General features: G+C 35.6%; 1 protein-coding gene and 1 long non-coding RNA gene across 4 annotated transcripts in view; both read right to left on the bottom strand.

The window, feature by feature from the left end:
- The window catches only part of LOC134472201 (uncharacterized), a 32,513-nt gene extending 22,464 nt beyond the window's left edge, over window positions 1–10,049 (bottom strand). The window contains exons 1-3 of the long non-coding RNA XR_010042073.1: window positions 9,971–10,049; window positions 7,038–7,176; window positions 6,784–6,908 (exon numbers count right to left, since the gene is read on the bottom strand). This is a non-coding gene — a long non-coding RNA (uncharacterized LOC134472201). The remainder of the gene's footprint in view (window positions 1–6,783; window positions 6,909–7,037; window positions 7,177–9,970) is intronic.
- A 10,676-nt stretch (window positions 10,050–20,725) lies between these two features.
- The window catches only part of Pkhd1 (PKHD1 ciliary IPT domain containing fibrocystin/polyductin), a 472,244-nt gene continuing 467,755 nt past the window's right edge, over window positions 20,726–25,214 (bottom strand). For all 3 annotated transcript variants that reach the window (XM_063233114.1, XM_063233116.1, XM_063233115.1), the window contains one exon: window positions 20,726–23,868. In XM_063233114.1, coding sequence (XP_063089184.1) covers window positions 23,450–23,868 — 419 coding nt within the window. In that variant the 3' untranslated portion in view covers window positions 20,726–23,449. The remainder of the gene's footprint in view (window positions 23,869–25,214) is intronic.

Here is a 25,214-nt window from a genome sequence, read left to right as displayed (position 1 = left end):
GGCAATCCCTTCACTACTTCTTCATTCTTTCTTTCTAAAATCAGGACAGGGACTGAGTATGTAGCTAAGTGGCACAAGCACCGCCTGGCAAGCATGAGGTCAGGAGTTCAATCTCTGGTGCCCCTCCAAAAATAAAATAAAATAAAATAAAATCAGAAACAAGACAAAGATATTCACAGTTACTAGTCCTATTCAGTATGATTTGAAAACATTAGCCAGAACAATTAGATAAGATAAATAAATAAAAAGAATAAGGATAGGAAATAATAAGTTCAAGTATCATTATTCACAGATGGCGTAATACTCTACATACAAGTGTTCCCAAAAACTCTGCCAAAAGACTTTTACAGCTAATAATCTAATTCAGTAGCATAGCTGGATACAGAATCAACACTCAAAAAATCAATAACAATCTAGTACACAAATAACAAGCTCACTGAGAGAGAAATTAGGGAAATCCCAAACTTCATCCAAGAAAAAAAAAAAAGTACTTTGAAATCAACCTAACAAAGGAAGTAAAAGATGTATGCATTGAAAATTGCAGTACTCTAAAAAAAAGACATGAACCCTTGCTCATGAATAGAAAGAATCAACATTGTGAAAATGGCCATATTCCCCAAACTGATATACAGATTTCATGCAATCTATATCAAAATACTATCAGCATACCTCACAGACCTAGAGAAAACATTCCTAAAATTCATTTGGATTCAGAAAAGACCTCGAATAGCAAAGGCAATCCTGAACAAAGGCAAGGCAGAAGGCATCACAATCCCTGACTTAAAATCATACTACAAAGCTACTGTGATAAAGGCAGCATGACACTGAAAAAAAGAAAATTAACAGACCTGAGAATCAATGAAACAAATTACAAGACACAACACTACTACAATCACACTCGACCACCTTATCTTTGACAAAGGAACCAAACACATTCACTGAAAGAAAGTCTCTTTAATAAATAGTTCTAGAGAAACTTGATTTCCACATGCCACACTAAACCTAGACCCATGTCTCTCCCCATGCACTAAATTACAGTCAAAATGGATCAAAGATTTAACTAGGACAACAGAAATACAAACCTACTACAAGAGAAAGTAGGTAGAAATCTAGAAGACAGAGTAGGTAGAGAGTTCATGAACAAAAGCCAAACTGTGGGAAAAGTGTTTCAAACAATAAACAACACAATGTCATCTTATTAAAATGTTTTTACTCATCAAAATAAATCTCCAACAGAGTAAAAAGAAGCCCTACAGATGAGAAAAAAAAATTTAGTGAACTGTTGCTCAAATAAAGGACTTCTATCTGGAATTACAAATAGTTTGTGAAATGTAGGTGTCCCAAATTCAAAGGCCCAATCCAAAAATGGGCATCTGAGATGAATTAACATATCTCTTATGAAGACATATAAATGGCAAATAAATATACAAATAAAAGTTCAACATTACTGGTCATTCAAGAAATGCAGATTAAAAGAACACTGAGATTGCAACTTATCCTAGAAAAAATGGCTATGAACAAAAATCAACCAATAACAAATGCTGATGGAGCTGTGGGGAAAAGGAACCTTTCTCCACTCTTGCTGAGAAAGTGTGCTGCTAAAACCACTGTAGAAATCAATGTGGAGATTCCTAAAAAAACTAGGATTAGAGGTCTTGTTTGCCCAAGCCATTCCCTTTCTGGATATATTCCCCTAAGAATTGAAAACATCATATCACAGAGATATATGTGCACCAATGTTTATAGTAGCACAATTTTTAATTGCTAAACTCTAGAAATAACCCCAGTGACCATCAACCATAGAAGGGTTAAAAAAGATGTTTTTTTTTTTTTTTTATGCAATGAAGTACTACTCGGTTATAAAGAAGGATGAATTCAAAGCTTTTATAGGTAAATAGATGCAACTTGAGACCATAGTCATAACTCAAATAAATTAGACTCAAATGTGTAGACACTGTATTGTCTTCCTAGTGTAAAAAACTGAAAGAATAAATAAGATCCATAATCTACAATAGATATTGTAAAAGAGAAAGATACTGCTCAACGGGAAAGAACAAGTGAGATGGGGAAAAGAGAAACGAAGAGCTGGAAAATATATTACTAATGTCTTTTTGTTCATTGAAAAGAATAGTTTGTTCTTATGTTGTCTGATCAGTTTTTCATGCCCATATTTCATAATGTGACCAACAATTTTGAAGAAAATGATATACAATATATTAACCATCGCTAATTTCCTATTATCTTGATATGGAATTGTGTCAATGTTTTTATTGCATTTTCCTTTGTTTCCCAAAAACAAATTAATAAAGTCCTGAGAAAAAATGAAATCTAATCTACTTTATGCTCACTAAAATTATACACTGTGAATATAGAATAAATATATTTTCAGAAATATATAATTTCAGAAATTTATTGCTCCATGTATACTGTCAGGAGATTATTAAAGAATGCTTTGCCAGGGGTATCGATCAGTAGTACAGTGTCTGTCTGACAAGCATGAGGTCATGAGTTTGATTCCCAGTACAAAAAAGTTTAAAAAAGAATGTTTTCCCCCAAAAAATTGAACCAGTGAAGTGGAGGAAATTGGGTACATGAAGAAAGATCAAGGGCAAGGGAAAGAAAAAAGGTATCATCATCGGTCCAGGATAATAAGGGCCGGGGATTTAGCACAGTGGCAGAAGTGCCTGATGTCAAGCACGAGGTCATGAGTTTGATCCCAGGTACAAAAACCGAACTAAGAAAAGGGAACAAGAAGCGAATTGAGACTTTAAAAAAAGTCCACGTTAGTCCAGGATAATGATACAAACACATTTTAATTGGGAGAAGGCAACACAGAATTTCAGAAAACTTGATTCCAAAATAATGTGGAAATATAATATAGTTGATTGATTACTATGATGAAGATATTTTCTGGCTCTATTGGAAATTTCATGCCTGGATTGTTGATGGGAATGTATAAATGGCAAATAAAACATCAACTATTAACTTTTAGATAAGTAATAATAATGCAAATATTTATTACAAATCGGAAGAATAATAAGCATGTTAGAATGTTGGTTTGAAAAAAGAAATAATATAGTTAGAGTTAATAGTTAATATTAAATTCCATTTAAATGTTTGTTATGGGCCAAGCATTCTTCTACATGCAGTATTTTGATTGGTTCATTTACTCCTCATAGTTCTATCAAATAGTGCTACTACTGGACTCATTGTACAACAGAAGACAACTAAATTGAAATGCCTTATCAAAATCCCAAAGTTAATAAGCTGAAAATCTCAGACTTACAAAGAGTAATATTCAAAGTAAAAGATGGAACCTCTAACGATGTTTGTCTTTCTCTGTGTTTTTCTGTCCACGTATTTCTCCAAATGCGAAAAGACCTGAAACCTGTTTCTCAATATATTGATATTGCGCTCGTTAATGACATAGTCGAACACACTTCTAATCTTAGCTACCTGCAGGCATCTGTTTTTATACCGCCTGTTTCTCACTGGGATCACTTTAAAGCGGAATTCATGTGTGAGTCCGACCCCAGAGTACAATATTAAGAACTTTAAACTGCTCTAATACACTGAGTCAGTACAGTTAGGATTTCTCCTTATATCTGTAAAGAAAGATTGATAGAGTTGATATTTGATTTCTATAATTCCTCTCGTTATCCTTGCATATGTTTACAGTGAAACAAGGATTATTCACTAAATTAACGTGACTATATAAGTCAGTTTACTGGGTTATTTGCATTTTTTATGTCATCTTTTACATTTCTTTCCTGTTTTGTTTGCATAGATTCTGAATTCCTTCTCTTTTTCTTTTGTGTAACTTGAGTGGTATTTCTTTGTGGCTTGTCATAGTAAAGTCAATCTATTTTAAGCTAATTCCAGTTTAATTTACCTACATTCACTAAGTTTGCACTTTACCTCTTCCTCTCCATATTATGATTTAGATGTTGAAATTTAGATATGTTCACTAAAATCATTTAATTACAATTTTAGTATTTTTATCTCTTTCATAGTGAAGTTAAAAACAACTTTCTAGTAATACAGGATTTTATTTATATATATACTTTTGGTGTCAGGAATTGAACTCAAGACCTTGCACTTACCAAGCAGGTGCTTGTACCACTGAGCTATAATCCCTGGTTCAGGATTTTATTTTATTTCATTGTACATACCTTTACTAATGATTTCCTAGTTTGCAATACTACCCCCTTGTTTAGCATTCACCTTGCAAACTTCCTTTAACGTCATTTGTAAGGCAAGGCTAGTGTTAATAAACGTCTTCAGCCTTTGTCTGATAAACTCTTTGTCTTCCCATCACTTGTAACGAACCACTTTATACTACAGGGTACACTATTCCTGCTTGCCGCTTCCAGTACCTGCAATGCATCAACTCATTCTCTTCTGCACTGCAAGCTTTCTGCTGCATAACTAAAACAATCCACTTATAATCTTATAGCAATTCTCTCTGTCATTTTTTCCAGAACTCTTTGTTTTTATCTTTTAGTGATTTAATTGTAATTCATTTTCATAGGAGTCCAAAGAGATTCATTTTATTTGGTGATCTTGGAGTTCTTAGATCTGTTTTCATTCTACAGGTTTCAGAAGTTGTTTTTAAATATGTAAGCTGTCCTTTCTCTTTTAGAATTCTCATAATGTGTACATTAAATTGTTTGATGGTTTTTGTTACGGTGTGGTTCTAGATGTCTCTGCAGAGCCTGGCATGTTCCTAGATGGGGCTTTTCAGAGTAGGATATGTGATTCTGGGATTAAATGTGTGTTGCTGGGGTTAAGGATATATAACTGCTAAATTAGTGCCTTCCTGCTTTGGCCTAGTTCTGGGGTGGATGGTGGGGAGGCCCACTGTGGGTTTGGGTGGTGCCACCCAGAGGGTGATGGCTGGAAAGGAAAAGCAAACTGCCTCCGCTGCTGCTTCCTGCTCCACTGCCTGCTGCTTCTGCCTGCCATGAGCTGTTTCTTCTCTAGGACGCCCTCTGCCGTGCCTCCCTGTCTTGGAGCCAGCCAACTACAAATTGACACCTCAACAACTTTGGGTGGAAATAAAGCTTTCTTCCTTTAACTTTGGGAATTGGATATTTTATAAGAAAAGTAACTGAAACGGTTCCTATAAGACCCACAAGCAACTGCTACTCTTTCTGATTTTCTAAAATTTTGGCTTCTGTGATAGGATGATTTCTAATGATCTGTTCTTGAGTTTGCAGTCTTTATTTGTTTGACGTACTCTGTTATGAGACCCCATTGTTGAATCTTTGATTTAGGTATTCTAGTCTTCACCTTTATGATACCTGTTTGGTATCTTATGTACTTGCCATTTCTGTGTTGAAATAGTTGCTCATCTGTTGGTACTCTGACTTGGTTGAACATTTCCTGATTATTCTTTCATCTATCTATTTACCTATGTAAGGGCAAAGGAAATGTGTTCTCCATCTCAGAATGTTTAAAAGTAGTGAAAGGACAGCATGAGTTACATTCTGATAATACCTTTGGTTTTAACGATGATGAGTAATTTGTTGCATATTATACTGCTTTGGGTACAGAACATGTATTCTATTACATAGACTAATTCTAACTCGTAACATTTTACTTCATCAGTTGCAGTTGTTACATCCATTTAACATAAGAGAAATATAAGGCATAGAAAAGGTATGATCTCATAATCCCAACTCGGGGATATACCCAAAGGAAGTGAGATCAGTACGTAGAAGAGATAGTCACACTTTGTGTTTGGTACAGCGTTGTTCAAAATACCAAGATAGAGTGAATAGGAGTAGATTAAAAATAGAGAATATAAGAAGTACACAGGATCTTGTTGAAGTACAAACAAAACTGGTTAAACCTTCTTCCAGGTACCATGCATCAGAAAATAGGATCTTAAGAAATGATTATGGTATGTCCTGATTCACCTTATTCACTGGACATGGCACTCTGTGTCTTCTGGCTCTTTGTCAAGTCACAATGACCATGCAAGGTCATAAATTGATTCAAAACATGGAGACATCCATAACCACACAACTAAAGACACAGCAGAAGACTTCCAGAATTGCTTGAGAAAACGGCAAGAATGATGGGATAAGTATAATCAATGTTAGAGTAAGTATTTTGATAGGGGAATTATTGAGAATGTGGCTTTTACTGTAAGAATTTTTTTTTAATCGTAACCGCGGATCGAACTCATAACCACGCACTTGCAAGGCAGAGACTTATGCCGCTGAGCTAAATCCTCAGCCCCTGTAAGAAATGTTTTAATAAGTCAAAATTTTATCTTATTTTTAAATTAAGTTTATTGGTGCAATTTAGTGATATATAAATAGATATATAACGGTCACATTCATCATAGGGAATTTGTACCGGTACACGATATATATTGATTCCTCTTTTTTCCTGTTTTCCTCCCCTCCTTTCAATCCCTTTTCTCCTCTATTTACAAAAGCTTTGCATCCGTTTTACCATTCTTTTCTCAGTTTTTACTTTTTCCTTCCTTCCATTGCCTTCACCCCTAATTCCTCTTCCCAGAAAGTTTAGAAAAATATAAACATTCATCATATATTTTCACCATACTTCATACTGTATATGTAAACATTACTAAGAGAGTACCTCTTCAGTATTCTCATTGTGAAAAGAATAATAATTATATGAAGCAATTTATATGTTAACCAGTTTAATTTAATCATTGCACAACTGGACACTATAAATATATCCTTTTTTACTTGTTAATTAAAAGTAAGTAAACAGTGGAGAGAAAAAAGAGAAGCTAACCCAACTTACTCGAGATTGAAGAGCTAGTAAGTGATGAAGATTAAAATCCAATATCTGACTCTAAAATCTTCTCTTCTAACTTGGAGGTTGATTTATGGCACTTGATGTTAAACTCAACATATGCAAAAGACAAACTGAAAGAGAGGACAATAGAGAAAAGCTACTTTATGGATGAAATCCATAGAAAATTTTAGGAGCATTCTAATGATTTTTGAAAGCCACCACTAAGGCCATATGAGTGGGTAAATAGAAAGCTTACTAACCTGGAGATTATACATTTTCTTCTTTCTTCTTTGAGAAATTGAGTGACTTAATGATTTTAAATTTTGTTCTTTGAACTGCACATCAGAGGGGGAGGCATTCTTAAATTCTTAAAATTCTATGAGTTCACACACTGTGAGTCTATGAAGACAAATCAAGACACCTATAAACTCTATGTTCAAATGAAAGACCAATATAGTTAGATATCTACAACAAAAATACAGAATCAATCTGTATCTACAAAAATGACTAATATGCATGGAACATACTATAGACTGAAGAAATTAGTAGTTTAAAGAAAAATCAAAATACATTTTAGTTGAGATATGATCTTATTCCAGATGGAGATCATGTTGGATAATAAAGTTCTTGGCACTTTCCTCCAGAAATAAATATGGATCAGGCTGAAGTTGAGCACACAAATTGAAATGGTCAGAACAAAAGGTCCAAGTACTGTAGTTTTTTTTTTTTTTTTTTGAAAAGCTCTATTAATACTCTTTAATTATGTGTAAGTTTGGAAGCAGCTACAAAAAATATTGACATCAGTTAAAACCAACCAGAGAGTGGAAGCTGGCTGTTTCATTACATTGTATCGTTCGCATTCCATAGTTTGAAATGTATTTTATTTTATTGTATTAATGCCTGGTTTCAGTGCCTGAAGTTTACATTCATCTTATGGACTTAAGTACATGTACTTGACATATCTTGATTCACTTTATTCCAGTTCCATTCCTCATCTTCCTCCCTACCTCTGTCTCTAGATCCCCTTTGTTTTCATCATTATTGTTAGTAATTCATCTTTTAACATACAGTGATCGCATTCATTGTGAGTATTTTAGATCTTTTATGTTCCCTTCTCCTCTCCTTTCTTCACTCTCAGACTTTTAAATCCTGTCCAGTTTACAAAAGATTCCTTTTATCAGTCTTCTATTTTGCTCTTTGTCTGCACTTTCCCTTCCCCAAATGAGAGCAACCACACAGTATCAGTTTTGTGTGTCTGACTCATTTAACATTGTTTTTCTAGGTGTAACCATTTTCCTACAAAGGCAAATTTATACTTTGTTTTTGAAGCCAAATAATATCCCATTATTTACAGATACCACTGTGAGTAAGCTACAGGAACACCCCTGGCCTGGCTTTTTTTGCTGGAGCACACGGATCAGTGTTACGCCGTCCACTTCAGAAGAGCATTTCCTAAGATTTTTTTTGGGTTCCTTCTAACTAAAGCTTGGTGTCTTGGAGATTGATGGTCTTAAAGTCAAAAGACCCAAGTTTATTCAAAACTCTGAACTAATTCTAATATGTCTTATAATATTTGACAAATTGCTTTACATTTCTGAGCTTCAGTATTTTCAAGAGCAAAGAAACCAGTGCTGTCAATAATTACAGCAATAAAATAGTTCATATTATGTAGCATAGGATTAATAGTAGGCACCTTGTCTGTTAAATGGGTTTGATTTTCACAGTAGAACAGTTTTGATGCTGCAGTTTATGAAGCTTTTAAAATTATTGCTGCTGTGATTCTCTGTGTGGGATACAAAGAGATACTGTACATTTTAAGAACATAATTTCCTTAGGCTATGTATATAGTTATGTTTACTTAACTACTCAGAAGAAAGTGCAAACCATTTTGTGTTCTACTAAAAGATCAGCAAAGTGATTATCAGGCAGCATAGTTATTTTGATTTTGCTTACAAGATACACAGGTTTTAGTTAACTCTGCTTACTCATTTGAAAAATAGGTTTCAAGCTATTTCTTAACATAATTTTCTTACTGCAGAATTCTTTTCATCAATTAAAACTGTATTTGATACTTTTACAATTTTTTTCTAATAACAAGGGTTGAGCCCAGAGTCTTGGTGCTGAACCTCACTCCTTTTTTTTTTTTTTTTTAATTTTGACTCACGCTCTCATAAAATCACTAAGTTGCCCAGGCTGGGCTTGAACTTGCTGCAACTGCCTGTCACAGTGCTAGGATCACAGATGTGTTTCACCACCCAGGACTGTTTTTGGTTTTTTTGGTAATTATTGATAAAAAACATTTTAAAGGAAACTATGTTTGTCAGTTCTCATTTAATTTGCACATTCTGTTTCAAGAAACTTAAATTTTTCAGTATTTATATATACAACTAGAAAGAGTAACAAGAAAAATTTTCATGGGGCCATCTAATTATCACCAACGGCTGTAGCCTGTTGTGTACAATACTGAGACTAAAGTGTAGCCTGATTTAACTAAATGTTCAGCATTTTAAAAGCTCCTTTTATCTTTTTTGTGACTCAAAAAGAAATTCAAATAAAACTCTTATGAAAGATGCAGATGTTTTTCTACCATACAGAAGAAAATCCATCAAGCCTCCTGTAGCTAGCTTTGCTACTTAAGAATTACGAGGTCTCTCACAACTCAAAAACTAAATTTCATTTCCCAGGTACAAAGAAATTAAATATTTAACAATGTGTAGTTTCTTTTTCTTTTCTTTATTATATATCAATCACAGGCTATGTCTTTCATGGGAGTAGATTGATATGATATTTCTAATAAGAGAATAACTGTATTTGTGCAAAACATAATCCATGAAGAAATTCATTTGGGCAAATTATTTGTTTTATTTGAAAGTCATAATTTAAATTATTAACTTGTTCTAATTAAACAAGATCACTTGATTTATACATGCACACATAAAATTTGCATTGTGTTTCTTTTAACAAGTTCATGAAAGCACTTCTCCAATTAAAAGGAAATCCAGTTTTGCTCCTTCTCTGGCCACAATGTATTTCCCCTTTAAGTGGGTCCTCTTAAAGAAAATAATCTATTTACCTACAAAGAGATAAATAATCAAAGTTTCACCCAAATCCTCAATATGATGAATTATAATACATTCTCTTTAATAGGAGTCTTTTGTCCTGGGCTTGTATAGCGCAGTGATACAATGCTTACCTAGCATGCGTGAGACCCTTGGTTCAGTTCACATCACTACGAAGTTTTCTTCATTCCTAGGAGAAAAAGGGGAAGAAAATTAAAACCGGTTAAGATAGAAATAACTAAAACTTCCAGAGAATGTTCTTTATAGATTTCATAAGCCTGTGACAAGCTATAAGAAATTTTGTTTCCCTTTGTTTTAATTAAATTCTTTTTCCTGGTAATCATTAAATGGAAGGCTGGTTATTAGTTTTATATTATTTTAAAATTTATATTGTTAAGCATGTGATAAAAATGTTTCACATAGTGATTTTCTCCTTTCTTGTTCTTTCCTTAAAATAAAATTTATTGCTTATCATAAAATAGAAAAGGAAAACATATATTATTAAATAGATTCTTGAAAAAAAAAATAAAGTCCCAAATATTGTGTGTTCAAGCATTTCTTTTTCACATAGAAGTTTGGAAAGAGTTTAGGGCTAAATAAATGCTGCCTCAAACCAGACGAGATAAAACATAAATCATTGCATTAAAACCTCTAACAAGTCTATCTGCTTTTTGAAATGACTAGGAGATGAAAGCGAAGAGTCTCATTTAAGAAGGCCCAGCGGATCAGTTCTGCATTTATATAGCTGTTATCAAAAGCAATTCATTTCGAGATCAAATAGACTGACAGATAGGACAAGCAGGGGATCACTACTGCCTTGAGGCAGTCCAAAGCCAGACCAGCTTCTCAGCGCCACCACCACCACTGGGGCTAGTCAGGGTTCGCGTTTATTAGGCTGCCACCCTGCAGACTGCACGCAGCTTTCTCCACGCCTTCCCAGCTAGGCCTGTTTGAAGAGGAGTAAGAATAGCATATCCCAACTGGCCTGGGTGGAAAATTCTTTCATTGTACTGTGATGAGCAAGCCATGTTCATCCTAACTTTGGACAAGAATGACAAGGAAGAAGCAGCAGAATAAAAGCAGGAAGTAAGAGAGGTTTGTCAAGGGCCACAGGGTGCGTGACCTCTGCAGCTTTGGAATGTGCCCCAACTCTTCTCCAGGCTGCAAACTGTGCTCAGCCTCCTGCAGCTGACTCGGCCACAGGGAAAATGGGCAGGAGGAGAGAGCATCAGCATGAGGTGAATTTGCACAGTGAGCATCTCAGGGCAGCGTCTTCAGAGAGGCTCATTTTTTAGGGCAGAGGATGAGGTTTCCAGCCTTCATTTGAACACAGCTCTCTTGTCTTTTTGTACTGTTCTGTTTTGTTTTTTAAAGGTAACTTTTAATTGTTTAAATTTCAGAATAGTATAAAAACAAAGAAAAATTAAAGACTCAACACCATTCATGTCAATTGGTTACAAATACCAATATGAACATAAACACATACAAATTTAGGTACGATCACATCTTATTTGCCTGTTAAATGTTTCACCTAATTTTGAAAAATGTAATTATTATTTGAAAGTATAACTTTTAATAGGTAAATCTTGAATCAAATGGACTTGCTGAATTTGATCTAACCATGCCTCCTTTCTCAATAGTAATGGCATATTTTGTGTGATTTTGGTACATGAATGCCTAAACTTGTTTTTTCATTAAAATTCCAATCATTTTGGGATAGAATATTCTAAAAAAAATAAATCTAGGTATCGCAGGCAAAAAGTGAAACCCAAAATTATTTTTCTTCTGTAAGACTTACGGTAGCAATCAACAAATAATTACTGAGCATTTAATCTGCCTCTTATTGTTTAGTAGCTTCTCATTGTTTAAAATTTTATTTGAAAATATATTACCCTATCCTTTGTCCACAAGGGATATATTTTTAGATCCTTGAATGTCTAACATCTTCCATGATATTGAATCTTGCAAATGTAGAGTTAACTACAAAAGAATTAACTTATAATTAAGCACAGTGAATGATGAACAGTAATAACTAATAACAAAATAAAACAACATATATTGCAGTAAAATTTTTTGCACACGTGGTCTCAGACTATTTCATAGTCCTGCAGTTCTTAGTTATGTCCACATGTAATTTCTTGTTTCATTATCAGGTTGAGAACTTTCACATCTTTACCTAAAGGAAATACTAAGTGGGTTTTCTCTGGCATGTTTTAATCGCCAGCACCCTACCCTGGCATTCTGGGGCCGTTGAGAAGTGAAATGATGGTTATTGGAGAACCAGTCCTGCGGTTCCTCAAGAGCCAATCTGGTAACTGAGACGCCTTCTACAGTTTTAGTGTATAGCGTAGCTGCAATCGACACCAGGAAAAATCACAGAATGATGTGAAATTTCAGCACACTGCTTGGAATGGTATTCAATTTAAAACATGAACTATTTCAAAAATTTTTCACTTAATGTTTCCAGACTGTAGTTAAAACTGCAGAAAGCACATCCGTGGATAAGGCAGGATTACTGTGAAAGTGATTTTTTCCTATATTTGCCCTTCCAATGTTCATATTCATTCTGCTAGTCACTGTGTTTACAGGCACGTGTTCAGAGGCTGGAAGTTTTATCCCACTATCCATTTTTTCATTTCCACAGCTGAACACAGTTTATTAAAAAGAAAATATTGTATTTCTCAGCTCTCTTGAAGATAGGTATCCACATGACTTAATTCTACCAAACTGATATAACAGGAAACACCACATTAGCAGCTTCTAGAATCTTCCTTGGAGATACCTAGCACCGAGGCTGTTAGCCCCTAGACCATTGGTTCTCCCTCCTTTCTTATGCCTGAAATAAACATGCTGCTGTCATGAAGCTAAGAACTACTCTTGTGGAGTGGAGGGGCATGAATACGGATGGTCAGGATAGTAACCTCCTAACGGATGAGGACATCATTTTAGGGTTACTAGCTCATCTTGGTTGTTCTGGGATTTGGGGGATTTTCTGGTTTTATGGATGAAAGCTCTGTTCCCTACAAAACCTTTCAGTCTCAGCCAAATTAAGACATGAGGTCTAACTATAAACCTCTTAAAGTCATTTCTAAAATGTTTTCTTTACCATCTAAAATAAGAAATAAATGTTTTTATATGATTAGAAAGTGATTTTTTGCATAAGATTCCAAAAGCCTAGGCAAAAATAAAACAATGAGCTCATATCAAACTAAGAAATTTCTGTACAGCAAAGAAAATAATACAGAGAATGGAAAACCCATAGAATGGGAGAAGCTTTCAAACAAGACAGTGATATACATAATATACAAGGAAAGCTAGATATGGTGATACACTACTGTAATCTCAGCACTTGGAAGCTGAGGCAGGAGGATTGTTGCAAGTTCAGGACAAGCCCAGACTACAAAGTGAGCCCAAGGCCAGCTGGAACTGCACACTGACCTTGTCTCAAAAAGACAAAGGAAAAAAATAATAAACAAGGAACCCAAAAAGCTCAACAACAAAATATTGACAAAAACAGTTAAATTTTAAAATGATCAAATAACATGAAAAGTCATTTGTATATTCCAGAATATATATAAATGGCTAACAAGTATATGAAAGATTCTCAACAGCATCTTATTCCATTTAGAATATCTGCAGTCAAAAAGATAAAAATGAAATACTGGCAAGGATGAAGAGAAAGAAAAGTCTTCTAACTCCTGTAGGAATGTGAATTAGTATAGCTATCATGGAAAACTGTGTGGAAGTTCCTCAGAATTACAGCTTTTATTTAAAACAGTACAGAAGTTCCTCAAAAAACTAAACAGGGACTACCATTTAACCACGCTATCCAAGGGAAATGAATCAGGAAATCAAAGAGATACCTGCACTCTCAAGTTTTCTGTAGTAATCTTCAAAACAACCAGTACATGGAATCAATCCAGTGTTCACCAACAGAGGAATGGGTAAAATAAATAAATAAATAAAATGCATATACAAAATGGAATATTATTTATCTGTATAAAAGACTGAAATATTGTCACTTATGACAACATGGATGAAACTGGAGGACATTATGTTAAGTGAAATATGCCAAGCACAGAAAGTGAAATACACACACTGTACCACATTTACTCACATAAAAAAGCTAAAAAAAAAGTGGGTTTCATTAAAGAGGACAATCGAAGAGTGGTCATTAGAGATTAGGAAAGAGAAGCAACAAGACATTGAGGTTTGATGATGATTACCAAACTACAGTAACATAAAAAGAGTAAGTTCTATAGCCCAATAGAACAACTCTGGTTCACAAGTAATTATTATATATTTTACCAAAAACTAGAAGATAATACTTCAAAGTTTCTCAATATAAGACAATAAAAAACGTCTAAGAGAAGTTCTAATTACCCTGATTTGTCACACATTTTATACTTGTATCAAGTTATCACACTTTGCCCTATGAATATATACAATTCTTATACATGAACCAAAATCATTCAATGAAAGAGAGCACAGGATCATAAAATGATATGCAAACGTATAAATGTTACAGCACAATAAAATTACATACACTCACATTTTCTCATGTGGATGTTATATCATTTAATAGACATAACTCCTCCTATTGTGATTCCCTGAAATCAAGACCTAGCTAGTGATCAGAAAAGCCATCCCCAGTCAGCCTAGCCTTCCCCTCCCTGCCACTATAGAGTAGTCACCAACAAGAGAATAGTGAAGCTTAATCTTCTGTATGACACTGGCCATCACCATGGTAATGACCAGCTATTAATTACAACTGACACTTATTTTTCAGATAGGTCTTATCTTTGGGGACACACAGTAGTAACTATGATAAACTTCTTAATAGTTTTATCTTTAAAAAATCATCTGCAGTATTTCAAAAAAATGGAGAAAATACATAGACTCTTTAAATTTTTACAAGAGATTTTATTTTTGTAGACAATTACATTTAATATTTAAATTTTAAAAAATAGATTATAAGACTTCTGTTTTAAACAAACAATAGTATTTATTATTTTCATGTATGATAACAAAGCAGAACATGGAAAATTGTATTTTAAGTGGCAGTAATATTTTAAATGATAATTTATATCTAAAGTGTTTTTATTCAAATATGTAATCAAAAGTTTTTTAATTAACAATGTTTTAAGGCCCGAGATTAAATTTTTTTCTAGCCACAGAACTACCTGTCAAAATTACACATAAGCCAGCAATTCACATCCAAAATGAATCATCTATATTTCTAATGCTATTTCAAGGCAGTGTATCAGATTTAGGATCTTTATTATCTCTGAGACAGGACAGCATGTAGATAAATGTCCTCGCAGTTCAAGCTTTCGAAGAATGTTGCCATTTATTCTAGGGATATGCATCCCTGCACAGCTACCAGACACGACTACACAAGACTCAGCTAAACAAAATTCCATCCTGTCCCTTTTTTATCCCTTTTGCCTCCAAATCTTCCCTCTTTTTTGCTCCCCCATCCCTTCAAATGTTAATTTTTGCAGATATGCTTTTTAGTGGATTAATACAGGGTTTGCATTTAAAATTTTCATTTACTAAACAGAAAAATATTTTACTAGGAGGGAATGGTATTAAGGAGAAATGATTTTCCGTGTGCCCCGAGGCCTGGCATAGACAGGATTTGATTTGCTATGTTCGGCTAGAATCTGGATTGATACGCAGAGATGAGAAGGGATGTTTAATAAAATTTACATTTCATTTTCTCACTTGACACCAGTCTCCTGTCACTCATGGAATTGATGGGAATGCTGCAAATAACTTTTGTCAGAATCGAGTTGGGGAAGGAGACTGGGAAATGAGGAGGCAGAAGGTGGGAGAAGGGAGAAGGAGGATTTAACCTGCTTTGCCTTGTGATTTCTATGACAGAAACAAACCTAGTGAGGATAGAGGACTGGAGAGCTGCTCACCTCCACACTGGATGGACACGCGCACCAGTGGGAAGATTGAAGAAACACCTGGAGTCTGATGTATCCTGCTGCCTGCAGGGAAGGAAAGGTTCAGACTGTATGAGGAGTTTAAATTTCTGGGCACCGGGAAATGATTGATGGCAGCTGAGAAAAAGAGATAAGAGCAAAGACAGGAGAAGACTAAATTTCCACTTTCTCCGTGAATCTAGTGTATGTGTTAGCACTGAATTATCACAAACACTGGTTAAACCAACACGCACTTATTAGGTTTAGTTCTACAGAGCAGAAGACTGCAGAAGACTCTCAACTGGGTTTTCTTCTTATGCACCTACAAGGCTGAAATCAGGACATTAGCTGTGCTGTGCCTTTATTGGAAGTTTCCGGGCAAGAGTTGGCTCATTCAGGCTCAGTCACTCAGGGTCCTGGCAGGACCGGTTTCCTTGTAGAAATAGCACTGCAGTCCCTGTTCACAAACTGGCTATCTTCTGGTGGGCACCCCATGAGCATCCTTCCCTAGGTGGTATCTGTCTTCAAAGAAATGGTCATACACAAATCCTTTCCATATCTGAAATAAACAACCTTCTCTGCCATCAATCAAGTGAAAATTTTCTGATTTTAAAGTGTCCCTATGATGAGATGAGGTCCACTCAAAAATGTCCTCTTACTGAGCTCAACTGATATGCCCACTCACACTTGTGATACCCCTTTGCTACTTAGGTTAATTATGCATGTGACATCAAGTAGTTGAGATTATTCAGGTCACCCTAAATTCTCTGACTTTATTGTCTCATGTGTGATCCATGCTTGAGCCTATGCATGATCTGTGCATGAATAGGAATTGTACATTGCTGTTATCAATGTTGGTGACTTCTAAGAATTCCAGTGATTCAGAAGGCCAAGAAGAAAGGTATTTAATAAGTTTCTCTTTATGGGCACTGTAGAATCAGGAGGGCTTACTGAGTCATTGTGAATCCCAGGCTTGGGATTGAACCTCAGTAACAATAAAGATTATTTGTCAAAGGGGGCAAAGATCTTATTACATAGACAAGAATCTACTGAGTCAAAAGATACTTGAGTTACATATTTATAAATGTTCAATAAGTGTTGTCCATAGAAATAAAATGAAATGTAGAAGTTGCAATTACTTTATACTGATCAGAAAAGATGTATCAACAAAAATATGATTTGCATATAATACCTATTTAACTCAAAGAGGTTTCTCTTTCACTTGACTCAGTAAATAAAGGAAAAATCCAGAGCTTCTAAAAGTCCTGGTGGGAGCTCAGGAAATCTAGACAAGGGAATATATGTGTGAATGTATATGTATATCTGTATAGATAGATGATAGATAGATAGATGGATGGATGGATAGATAGATAGATAGATAGATGAAATTATCTCTCAATAAGCAAGAGTAGAGTTCATTTCTGGATCACTGATCCAAAAGTTATGTTCTTGGCTAGCTAACATGGTACTTAGAAAAAGGTCATATATATATGGGAAAAAGTCAAAAGACGATAGTGGTGCTTGAGAAAAAGATGCTCCTGAAAATTCATGAAAGATGATACAGAGAATCATTTCTCACAACTAATAACATGAAGGTCACTTATGGTCTTCACTAAAGCAGTCTCTACTCTGTAGAGGAGACAGATGTCACCTTAAAGTGTTCGTAGAGTGAGTGGAAACCAAAGTAGTGAGAAATGTGTGAATTGAAATCTATAATTTTGCTGAAAGAGATTAGAAAAATGGGAAACAATTTTGAAGGGGGCTATTGGATCAAACATTTCTCTACATTTTTAAGGTGGGAGCTACTTAACCATGCTGTATAGTCACAGCAATAAATTACCAGATAGAGAGACACCAATGATGTAAAAATGTGAGGTGACAATTAAGGCAGAGAGATTAAGGATAGGATAGGATATATATGGTGGTAAGATTTAATATTTTCTATTACTATATCTATAGCCCAAAATTGTAAGTCTTTTAGAGTTACCAAAATGGTAGCTATGCACCCAGGATTATCCATTCACTTGAAAATTTAAGAAAATTTTGAAACATTTTGTTTCTCAAGCAACAATCATTATTTGCAAATTAAAGTCTGTGACCTCTTGACCTAGGCCTTTATCGCAGGTGTTTTAATCCCTGAAACCTCTCTAGCAAGCGTGCAGTGATTGCTGCTCTTTTAATTTGTTTTCAGAGTAATAAGCCTTGGCAGAGGCTTAGAATAAATTTTTGAGCTGGTGCTTCCCAATACTCAGGTATCCTAAAGAATCCTTAAAAAGGATTGACTTAGAATGAGTGTCTGCTCCTCTGTGCTTCCTCAACATGAGCGATAGGAAGGATGCCTTCCTATATCTGAATTGTACTGAGAAATGTAAAGATCATAGCCATGTACTTTTTTTTTCTCATAAGCTCTACACATGAAGTGATCCTTGGAGGCATCCTCTAAATCTCAGTGACACGGTACTCCTAACTGCCCACATCTGCACATCTTGACCTCTTGTTCCTCCTTGGCCTCCCTGGACCTGTTTTCTGCTTGCTATATTCTTGTCCTTCTCTGTACATATCTTACCCTTCTTTGAAGGACTAAGAGTATTTCTTATGAACGTTTTCCATCTGTGTCTGTAATCTAAAGATATTGCCAAACTCTAGTCAACATAATTTAAAGCAAATAGCTTTATATTTATCTTCCTAGTGATATGTATTTATAAAAATATGGATACACAAGATGATACAAAATTAGAAGCATGAATCAACCCATATTTGTTACTCAGAAATAACTATTATTAACAATGTCTTCTTGGGTATCTCTCCATAAATTTTCTAGATTCAAAAATTATGGGTAAAAGCACAGAATATGTATTGTTTTATAATTTTTAATATAATAGTATAACTTGAATAATTTCCCATATCAGTTATTTTACTAGATGGATGTACTCATTAATTTGGGAAATTCTAAAATGCAAAAAGATGCTGTCCAGACAAATTTTCAATTTGCCTTGGACCACAAAAGAGTTATGGCAACTGATTCTGTTTACCTACAAAATGAAGGAAAAAGTGATTCTTTTCCACTTTCTAAAAGGAAATTGACTCTTAATCTTCTTGTTACAGCTACTAATTTTGACATAAAAGACAAATTTACTGAGATCATTTTGAGACTAACATAAAACGTGACATGCAAGCTATCAATTCTTTGACTTCCAGTAAATTTTAGAAAGTTCTGCCTGAGAATGCAGTGAATGAGTCCTCTGTCTCAAAGCAAACCAGATTGATGACAAGAACTGTTCCAAAGAAAGGGATCTGGAATCATTTTAGTGGCATTTAAAACCTAAAGATAACAAATGTTAATAAGTATTTTAAATACAAAAATCTCTATATTGTACAATGTAAATCCCATTTAACATTATAAAACATTTCATTGCCTTTTGAAAAAATTACATCCTGAGAATAAGATTTGTGTCTCAAACATGTCTGTAACTGTAGGTTACAATGTAGGTTGAAATAATCTGTTCTCATTCAATAGTATCTAATTCTACTTAAAGCTGTTTCAAAATTAACATTAAAAACATTCTGGAAGCAAAAGACAGAATAATTCATGAATTTTAAATGACCTAATTAATCAGATTCTTCCCTCTTATTGCCACGTGCAGTGTTATAGATGTTGGGCTGAATAATATGTGCAGTGATTTACCTTACATCTTTCCATAGTCATTTTACACATAGATTGCAAACTTTAGTGTATAGTACTTTTATACCTTTGGAGTTAGACTACCAGGTGGAAGGGAATAACTCAATTGAATAATCTTTGCAAGGAATGGGCCTGGGGGAGAACTCAAAGTATTTGATACCTAGCATCTTCACAGGGCCATGTAATGAGCAGGTATGTCACAGAGCACACCTTGGTCAGGTAGTCAGGTGGGCTCAGTTGCTCACTCTAAGATACATCTGTCAGCCTCACACCTTCACTGAACACAATCCCAAGAGCATGGAGAGGTGGCCCAAACTCCCCAGCTTCCTTAAAACTTTCATCTCACTTTTGATATCCATAAGTATTTATAAATATCTTTGTATTCATGTTTATTCACAAAAATTACACATGTACATTTATCATGTACAACATATTTTGAAATATACATATCTTGTGGAAAGGCTCAGTTGAGCTAATGGACTCGTGACTTTTTTCTGAGGTGAGAACACCTCAGAAATCTACTTTCTAACATTTTTGAACTCCCTGGAGTTTTAGCACAGTCAGTCTTTTGAGAAGAAGGAGTTCATAATATTTAAAAAATCATAATTGACTGCAAGAAGAGATTCTTTGAAGTAACATAATTATTGTTCAATTATTTATTTGGACAGAAGGTGCAGGTTTTTTGCTGTTGTGAAGTATTACTACCCATGTTAATGGTCTGAATAAGTTTGGGGTTGGCCTACTGTGGTACTCTACTTAATTGTCTTATCGTTCGACATAAATGCTGAGAGTTGTTTTCTTTGCTTCCAGTGATTTCCCAGTTAGCTTATTTTTTGAGGAAGTTCTGTGCCAGGTGCTATCCCTCTGAATGTTATTCTAGGTGTTTCTGACTACTATTAGAGCCCAAAGGGTCAAGGCTTCAGGGATTCCATTCTCTGCTCAGTGGAACTAAGAAGTTAAATGTGGCTTAAACATACAGTTAAGATAAAATTTGCCTTCCAGAAAGATTAGTTATGTGGCACATAGAGTATGCATAAGGTGATGGTAAAGTCTGGGAAAAGATGAAAAGTCAAAGATGTGGTACCTCACTGGGAAGAGTAAGAGTCAAGAGGGACTGTGGATAATGGTTGGATTTGTGACTGTGTGCAATGATAACATTCATTGAGTTGGAAAAACACCAGGAAGCTGGACAACATCTTGGGCTAGGGTGATATAGTGGCTGTGAGTGGCTGTCATAGTCAGGGGTTGTACAGAGAACAATTAGAATCAGGACGTGGAGTTTATAATATTATTTTTATGCTGATCACCCAGAGTTAACACAAGAAGATGTAGGAAATCTATCCACAGCACTAAAATATAGAATATTCAGCCAAAGGCCTGAATCCCACAGCAATGTCTCACATGAGTCCAGATGAAAATCCAAAGGTCATGACAATGAATCCCATGAGTTCAGCTGGAGGCCCAGAGCCCACAAGAAGGCCTCATACCAGTCTCTTTTATGGATCTGTGCTGAGAGGTCCCAAAGGTCAATGTGGAAACTAGAAAGTCTATGCCAGGAGGGTGAAGGAATGATGCTGGTGGGTTGAGGGTTCTACACTGGAGCTGAGAAGTCACACTCACAGCAAAGACCAGGGCTGTCCTGAAAAGCACCACAGCCATCCTCAGTGACGTGGAAGCCCTGAGCTCCCCGACAGCAAGCACAGTCAAGAACCAGCCAGGAAGCCAGCATGACTAGCTCCTTCTGGAGATCAAGTCTTCCTCTCTGAAGCCAGGAAGCAATGCTCAATGTGCTAACCAAAGCTTCTCCAGGAGAACCTAACGGCCCCAACAGCAACACATAGGAGAACCCACAATACTTCAACATCTCAATGCCTTAACACTTCAAAGCATCCCCTTCTCCTTCTCTACATCTCCATTTATGCTGGCAATCTTCCTCTGGTGAAACATCTGTGCTCTAAAGCTTGGTAATTCAAGTCTTCTGGCGTTGAGTTGACCACCAGTTTTTAATCCATAATAGGTACTCTACTGAAATTCAAACTAGGCAACTTTAAAAGATGGCATAGAGTCTGTACTGTATTATAGAGCATCAGAAATTCCTACACTAAAATATAAAGTGGGAAGAAAGTTACTGGAGTATTATGGGAACTGAATTCATAGCTAACCCCTCAACTTTTAGCAGACAGTACAAGATCTAAGACTTCCATGACATTCTGATCCTCAAAAGTCTTAACTTCTGAAATGTTTTTATCCAAGAAGTTTGCAGTTCTGTGAGAATTCAATATACACACTAGAGAATGTGTAAAGGCAAATAACTTTCATAGACTAGGAAGCTATAGTGAATAAGGAAACTGAACAACAGAAGCAATTGTCTAAGTCATTCAAGCTATTTTTTTGTCTTGTATTTCCAAGCACTGTTGGCAGTCCCCAAAAAATATTAGCAAAGAGAGTTTCCCCTTCAGAATGCACCTTCAGAGTAAATTTCTACAGGTCAGATTGCTCTTCAATAGCCTCCTTACTCAAATAGCATAGACTGTAATCTCCTAGAACCAGCAATGTCAATATCTATTTATATCTCCCTGAGAATCCAGCACTGTGCTCTAGAAAGGCTGCTCTCTTCCCTTCAGGTGCAGCTTAGGATATGCAATATCCACAAGATGCTTCAGGGCTGGACAAACAGGCAGAGTCTGTTCCTGATAACTCATGCTAGAGTGAGATGTACCTCTCCATAGACTTACCATAGAGGGTGACTTCCGGCGCCATTCCCTGTTATAGGCCCTAACTCAGGGATTCATTATTAAAATTCAGTAACAGGGGATCGTGTTTTCTTCTTCCGTTTCAGCTCAAACACAAGGTAGCACCTTAGCTTTATGTAGGTTGAGAAATCCTGGTTTACCCCTAAGGAAAATCTGAGAGCAACTTCTTCTCACTGTTCTGCCTTTGCTTTCTATTCTTGGAATGCAAAGACTTGCAGGTACAGAGCTAAGGAAAGTCACATCGCCAAACTATATTCTTTAGTGTGAACAGAGAGCGGCCCTATGCGAATATGTAAATGAGGTGAAATCCGTTTCATATCCTTACTCAATTTGTCAGTGCTAGTTGATTCTTCACTCTGTTTTTCCTTAGACTCTAGTACAGCCTGGAATGGTAGCACCTGATATAATCTCTCCTTCCTTTTCTGGGGCAGCTCTGTGCATTTTTTATTAAAAGTTAATTTGTTTGGTGAAGGAGTTAGGTGATGTTCCACTGGGCCATCTAGCCACCCATGGTATCTACACATAAATTTGATCCAGGTATTAATGGAGAAAACCACTGAAAAGTGTAACTTTAGTCTGCAAATAATTTCCTTCTCCAAACTTAGTATTTTTACATCTTTGTCCTTAATTAAAATTTCAGTGAAACCCCCAAAAATAAAATTTTCAAATATAAGCACTTATGAGATACAAACTTCATATGCTTGCATTACTGTGGGTTCCCAGTAATGGTGGAATTTAAGCCATGAAGTAAAATTTTTCACTTGTGAAAAAGCAGGAAGTAGGGTTGATGGCAGATAGGCTCTGGTATATCAGGAGCAGGAACAACAGTCCTGTCCTTTCAATGTTCCTACTCTGGATAAAGAAATATGATTCTGTAATACTGTGTAAATAATTGTGGCTGACTACACTTTTCACAATTTTCCATAAGAAAAGCCCAAAGCTTTGTGGGTCCTCAACCCAGGAAACGCTTAATAAAATCCCTTCAAATATAAATCAGTATTGTGATTAATAAATTGGTGAAGTAGAACCATAACTAGTTTAAGTTAAAACTAAGTAAAAAAAAATATAATAAGTTTTCACTGGCTTCCTGTTTTATACTTGAAAGACAGATTCAGAGTCCATGTCCTCCCTCTTCGGTTGATCACACCGGTTAGGCCTCCCCTCCCCTTCTTATCATCCAGAAATATTTTTAGCATTCTGCCTCTCAGCTCAAGTGGCCACATCCTTCCCTGATCACAGCTGCTCCTAAATAGTTTCTGGCTGTGCTGCAGGAAGACACAGTGTCCCAGTGGCATGGCCCGAGGTGCTCTTCTCTTGCGAAAGGTCCACGCCGACCTTGTCTGCACTCCGGTGACTCTGTCCCTGCCCTTGCTGCCTGTCTTGGCTGAGGTGTGGGCCTAGCAGCAGCCGCTGATCCGGGTTTGCCTGCTGGTATCTGATCAACTGCTCTTGGGTCTCATTCTCGGGCGGGTGCACCTGCTGAGTAGAAGAGCCCGGATCACAGGTGTGGCCCTGGGACCCGAGGCCAGCAGTACTGGGCGCAGGTACAGCAGCCTCTTCCTCCCGAGCTGCGCGGAGGTGGCCGAGCTTCCTTCTGGACACTCCATCCAGTGTCTGGTGTGGGAGCCGGTTCAGTCTACCCAGCAGGACCTGCATTCTCATATCTGTACAGACAAAGTTGGGGGAAAGTGAACTTAATTTTCAGTCAGTTGATTAAACATTTTGCATATTTAGCATACTTAACATATTTAGCATACTTAGCATATTTAACAACAGGCTGTTAAGTAATGACATATTTAATTACATCTGCTCAACAATTTCCAAATACCTTCAGAAAGCATTTTTTTTTCTAGAAAGAAGTACTGTATCCCAAGCTCAGTTAGCAAGTAATGGTCACTATCCAATAAAAAATTTATAACCCTGCTTATAAGAAAAACACTGTTAAGGTGTTAAAAACACAGTAAAGATTTTTTATTTGTATGCAGCAAGGCTTAAATTTTTTTTAAATTTTATTTAAAAGGAAAAAGAGAAAAACACAAAACAAAACAAAGCAGTGTAAGGGTACAAGTAATACAGAACTACAAAAAAAAAAAAAAAACAGTAAGAAATCACCTGTTAATAGATTACATATTATCATCTTAGAAATAGTTGCTCAAATCACAGTATCAAAAAATACAAAGTGGACATTCAAACAGAGAGACTGCAAACAGCTGTGTTCAATGATCCAACAACATTAATATAGTCAGCTATTTAACACCCCTAAACACACTTGCTGTTATATCCATTAGAGCTCTTTGTTTTCCCCTCTCTTTTTTGAGAATCAGACCAGAGCCAGGCCTCACCACTGGGCAACCTATATCAGCACTCTAAACTCTAAAAACCAGACTTATCTAAAAATTTAGCTTTTATACCAAATTTAAAATATTTTGATTTTATAAAAATAGGTATATGAACATGTGGAGATAATATGAATATGTAAATATAGAAGTATTTATGTAAGTGTGTGCACCTGATTGTATAATATAACAAAAAAGGTACATCAAACTCTAATTGTAAAATTGGAATTGAAACTCCCTTTCTCTTGCTAAATGGCAGTATGATTTCCATTTTTTTGTTTTTTGGTTACTGGGGATTGAACTTACAACCTCACACTTGCCAGGCAGGCACTTATGCTACTGTGCTAAATCCTAGGCTTATGATTTCCATCTTATCACCTAACCTTCCAAGGCTTTAGCTGCAGAATTTAATAATATTCTTAGACACAACTTATGAAAATATATTTCATTTTAGAAATCTTGTTTTACTTATTTTCTTTACTTGACATTTCATTTATATTTTCTTATTAAAATAGAATTAAAAATCACTTTAGAAATGTATAACATTGATAACCTAAAGCATTCTTATCCTGGTCTCTCTCAGTTCTTTAAAGGATGTTCAAGCACTTAAAAAGGTAATCTTATCAGATTTAAATGAGTTAACTAAAATCTCATGTTGCTGAAGCAAAAATGAT

Source organism: Cavia porcellus, unplaced genomic scaffold (genome assembly GCF_034190915.1).
Source record: "Cavia porcellus strain 051 isolate PalLab524CR breed Dunkin Hartley unplaced genomic scaffold, mCavPor4.1 scaffold_22, whole genome shotgun sequence".
Classification (NCBI taxonomy): Eukaryota; Metazoa; Chordata; class Mammalia; order Rodentia; family Caviidae; genus Cavia; species Cavia porcellus.
This window is presented reverse-complemented; position numbering and strand designations above follow the sequence as displayed.